Here is a 4,509-nt window from a genome sequence, read left to right as displayed (position 1 = left end):
CACACTTGATGCACGCACAAACGTCTTCCTAAATTTTTTTTCAAATTCGGACCAATCGCAGAACGAGCGACCCATGAACCAGTCCTTCGCAGCAGCTTCTACGTGCATGCGTAGGTATTGCAGTGTATATGAAAACGGCCACGCGTTGACGGACGCCAACCCTTTAACGGCTAACAGCCAATCCTCAGCCATGACGGAGGTTTCTCGTCCGTGGAACTTTTCAACGCCTTTAGCCAGGTCTGACACCACGCGAAACTCGAGAGGTTCTCTGGGTTCAAGCTTCTTCTGGTCCGTCTCAACCTTAGCACTGATTGACGACTTCAATTTTTCAAGTTCGTCGAGAACAGCGGCACTATTGTCTGCAGCCTTTAACTGCGTAGTCAACCGCTCGACGAGAGACACCAAATCATTATACGTCGGGGCTTTGATACTCACAGAATTTGCAGACTTTCCTTCTTTTTCGTCGGGCATTATCAGTCCGCAACAATAACAATAACAATAACGATGATATCAACGATGATAATGGTATCACTGTTGTCAGTTTGATAACTCAGACTGTTACCACGGCCTTCAAAGTTAAACCACGGACAACCACAACTATCACAGAATAGAACGTTACTGAGTATCGACACTCACTCTAGACGCACATTCGCATCCCACTTCTGAAATATATTATTATGTTAACTGTCAGGACTTAACAACAATAATATAAAGACTTTCGCTAAGTAAATTAACTTTTATTCAAACACTTTACTACAAATCACTTTAATCACAACGGTGCAATTCTGGCGGGCACAGGTGACAGGTCGCCTGAGCTGCACGACACCAACTGGTTTACTCTCATTAGGCAACGATATCTGCAGCACAGCAATAACAACAGTACCGCTCCTAGTGAGAGTTTACAGGTGGAAACAATTTGTACCTTCTGATTTGGGATGAATAGATATAGTTTTATGTTGGTTATTTTACTTTTTATAATAAATTAATTTTGTTATCGAAACTTTATACGCTTTTATAGCTAACTTTATACGTTGGTAAGTACAATTTCTACTAATTGATAATACATTCAAATACACTTCACTTAAAGCAGAATGTATGCGAAATATCGGGAAAATAAATACAATCTCCGACTCCACGTAGGGGGGAACCCGCCTAACAATAAGTACGATAGGCGTCGACAGCGCTCCCAGTGTTAATCTGTCTTCCCAGAATGAAAAGAACCACATCACTACATCAATTACAAAAAGTCAACGAGCGATTGTAGCGCCATCTATAGCTTCCTACACTGTTCTATTACTATATCATATAGTGACTACATTTTAGTTACTTAATTTTGTCACCACGATCCACAGATATATAAAAATACAGATTATATATCTGTGCCACGATCGCTAGTTAACTTTCCGTAACAGAAAACAGATCTTGATCAAATGATAAAGGTTCGTTTCCAGTCCTGTATATCCACAGAACAATATAGAATAGACACTCGGTCAGCTGTGTGGGTTTACGTATCCCTACGGTATGAAGTATTGGACTCTATAAATTGTACCGTATCCGTAATCTGATAGAATGTTGGCAACGTGTATCCCTCTTTGTTACGAAATCTTAAAAACGGATACAAGGCAATGGCCAATGGGCATTATTATTATTCTGTGGACTGTGACAATGATGTTGAAATGATTTATTTAAATGATAACATATGCCACGCCCCCCTGGAGACCATGTCCAAGGCCACAGTCACCCGATTTTGCCAATACACGCAGTGTCGTACCCCTGGTATATCTTAGTCCGTGGCTTGCTATAAACAACATGGTATTCGCAAAAATACAGATTTGGTTCAAATCCGCGCATACGTCACTTGCTTACGCGTATTATCATATTATTATGAAATTATTATTACTAAACAATATAACGTCACGTGCTCAACGAAGGATCTGACCGTCAAAAAATTAAGATCATACTAATCGTTTTTATATCATGGTCCGTGGCACGATTAAAGATAGTCTATCTATGGCCGTGGTCCGTGGTATACACTCAATTCTCATCTTCATTCTTATCATCATTAATTTTTCAATCCAGCACTAGGTAGCGTTAAAACCAGCAGCTATGTACAACGGAAATCAGCAGAGGCACTTCGGACCCGTTAAAAATTAGCACATATCCAGTCCTCTCTATCCAAGTCCGTGGAATAAACTGTTTAAAGTTTACTGTACCCATGATATAACAATGTTATATCATGACTGTACCTACATCATTTTTGAGACCAGTTTAAATACGGCATAGACCTGATAATAAATGGACTGCGCTTTCTGACCCTCTCGCCTATCGAACTCAAGAATACTGTTAGGTAAAATATCATGGATGAAAGAGTTGTAGTATTTTACTTTCCATAGAACCGGGCTTTTTTTATATCCATAGATATATACAACAACTAGATAGCCGTCTTTGTACTACGGTGGTGGCCGACTTCCATGACAAGAAGGCGACGGCTATCTAGTTTGTTGTATATATCTATGTTTATATCCAAAAAATTGTTGATAAAATGATAAATAAATATTAACAATATTATCAGGCTATGGTTTTCATGGATGAAATTGACAATTAACTTTATTATCCATGACATCTTATCTAAATCTTCCCTCTCATGTTGGATATATTTTTTTCTCTCTCTAAGAGCAGTCCATTTATTATCAGGTCTATGAAATACGGTGTTGAACATGGACTACTACACTGGACTGGAAACGAGACGTTTACCGCCGAGCCGCTTAGTGTCCGAGAGAGATGTGTACGAGGGGAAATCGCACATGAGCGAATCTGGCGCCATCTATACTTTAATGATAAACCATTTACCAAATTTATTCCCACCTTACGTTTATCGTTTGACGGAATGCCGAATGTGTAGTATGCCTGTGGTAAGCCAGGCTGCGCTAGATACGCTCGCGTACTATTTCCCTTTTCTACACCACTCTCGCAGACACTAGCGGCCCGGCTCCCGTCACCCGCCTCCCTTGACGTTTCCAGTCCAGTGTAGTAGTCCGCGGTGTTGAGTAACGTTCTGTGTGAGTGTATATTATCTTAAATTGTAGCCTAACCTTAAACTTAACCGGTCGGGCCACAGCCCGTCTATAAACTATTCTTTTATATTTATCCACGGTCTAACCAAACCATGCTTTTGTCAATGACGTCTATAATGATACCAAGCTTACACGAGCCTAATTGTCCCATGAGTCATTAACTATGTGATTATTAACAAATGATGAATTGATTCTCCCTAGGATAGCTGTTCAAAATTTAAAAAATATAGGTAAGTGCAAATATGAGCTCAAGTTAAATAAATTAAATATATAAAGGTACTATTAGCATTGATTAAATTTACTATATTATACTGTACTAAATATATTGTATATTTTATCAATGCTATTTATGTATAATATAATCTAATATTTTATTAAGTATTGAACTCATTCGTTTACTCGAAATGTGGATTTAAATCACCGCCTAATGCGGACGTTTTACTAAAACACAACACAGAAATCGAGTACCTAAAAATTGAGTGATTTATACAACAGGTTATTGTAGGTACCTATAGGATAATTTGTTACCACAGAATTTATTAAATCATCGTAAATTAGATATTAGGCTCAGGCGTTAAGGTAAACTAAATATTTTTATTCAGATTGTGCTTCTATTTTCTTAAACATTTTACGGCTTACATTTTTATTTCTTTTATTATTTAACTAACAGAACCACAAAATCTGATCTCTTCATTAAGAATTAAGATGTGTTATCAAAAGGAGTTTTATCATAAATGTTTCAAAAAACCTACTTATACTGTATTTATATGTATGTTTCAGTATCAAAATATAATGGAGGAACATATAGATATACAACATAAATATATTAAAATTGAGACTGATTGCATTCAACAATTAGTAAGTAATGATATTCGTATTAGAAATGAGATGGAAGACAACAATGAAGAAGAATTTACTGATATTGGATACAATATTGACAAAAACAAACATAAAAACACTCATTTTTGGTAAATAATTTTTAATTATTATTTGATCATATAGTTTATTTCTTAAAAATTATTTTATTTCCAGGACTGTAAGTGTTAACAAAGATACCAATACAGTAATTAAAACTGAACAAGACGAAATGGTATTTGATGATTGTACGTTTAAAAGCGAAATGAAAATTGAAATTCCAAAAAGTCTAAATAAAATAAAGGCTCATGTTATCGATCCAATAGAAAATTGTGACAATCTTAATCCTACTGTTGGTGGACAGACACACAATCGTGAAAAGGAATACCAGTGCAACATATGTAAAAAGAGTTTTCAAAAAAAATACAATTTAGAAGTTCACAAATCACTTCATGCAAATATCAAGAAGTTTAATTGTATTACTTGCGGTGAGCAGTTTTTTGAATTGAATGGTCTTAAAAGCCATTTGATATCTCACATAGACAGTAAAAATAAAATTTGCTTGAAAATCAATTTATTC

General features: G+C 36.1%; 1 protein-coding gene across 1 annotated transcript in view; it reads left to right on the top strand.

Annotated features, from left to right (window-relative positions):
• Positions 1-4,509, top strand: part of LOC100573134 (zinc finger protein 724) — a 15,005-nt gene that overhangs the window by 2,757 nt on the left and 7,739 nt on the right. The window contains exons 2-3 of the mRNA XM_029488697.1: positions 3,855-4,042; positions 4,107-4,467. Coding sequence (XP_029344557.1) covers positions 3,855-4,042; positions 4,107-4,467 — 549 coding nt within the window. The remainder of the gene's footprint in view (positions 1-3,854; positions 4,043-4,106; positions 4,468-4,509) is intronic.

Source organism: Acyrthosiphon pisum, chromosome X (assembly GCF_005508785.2).
Source record: "Acyrthosiphon pisum isolate AL4f chromosome X, pea_aphid_22Mar2018_4r6ur, whole genome shotgun sequence".
Taxonomy (NCBI): domain Eukaryota; kingdom Metazoa; phylum Arthropoda; class Insecta; order Hemiptera; family Aphididae; genus Acyrthosiphon; species Acyrthosiphon pisum.
The sequence above is the reverse complement of the archived record's forward strand: the minus strand, read 5'-3'. Positions and strand labels throughout refer to the sequence as shown.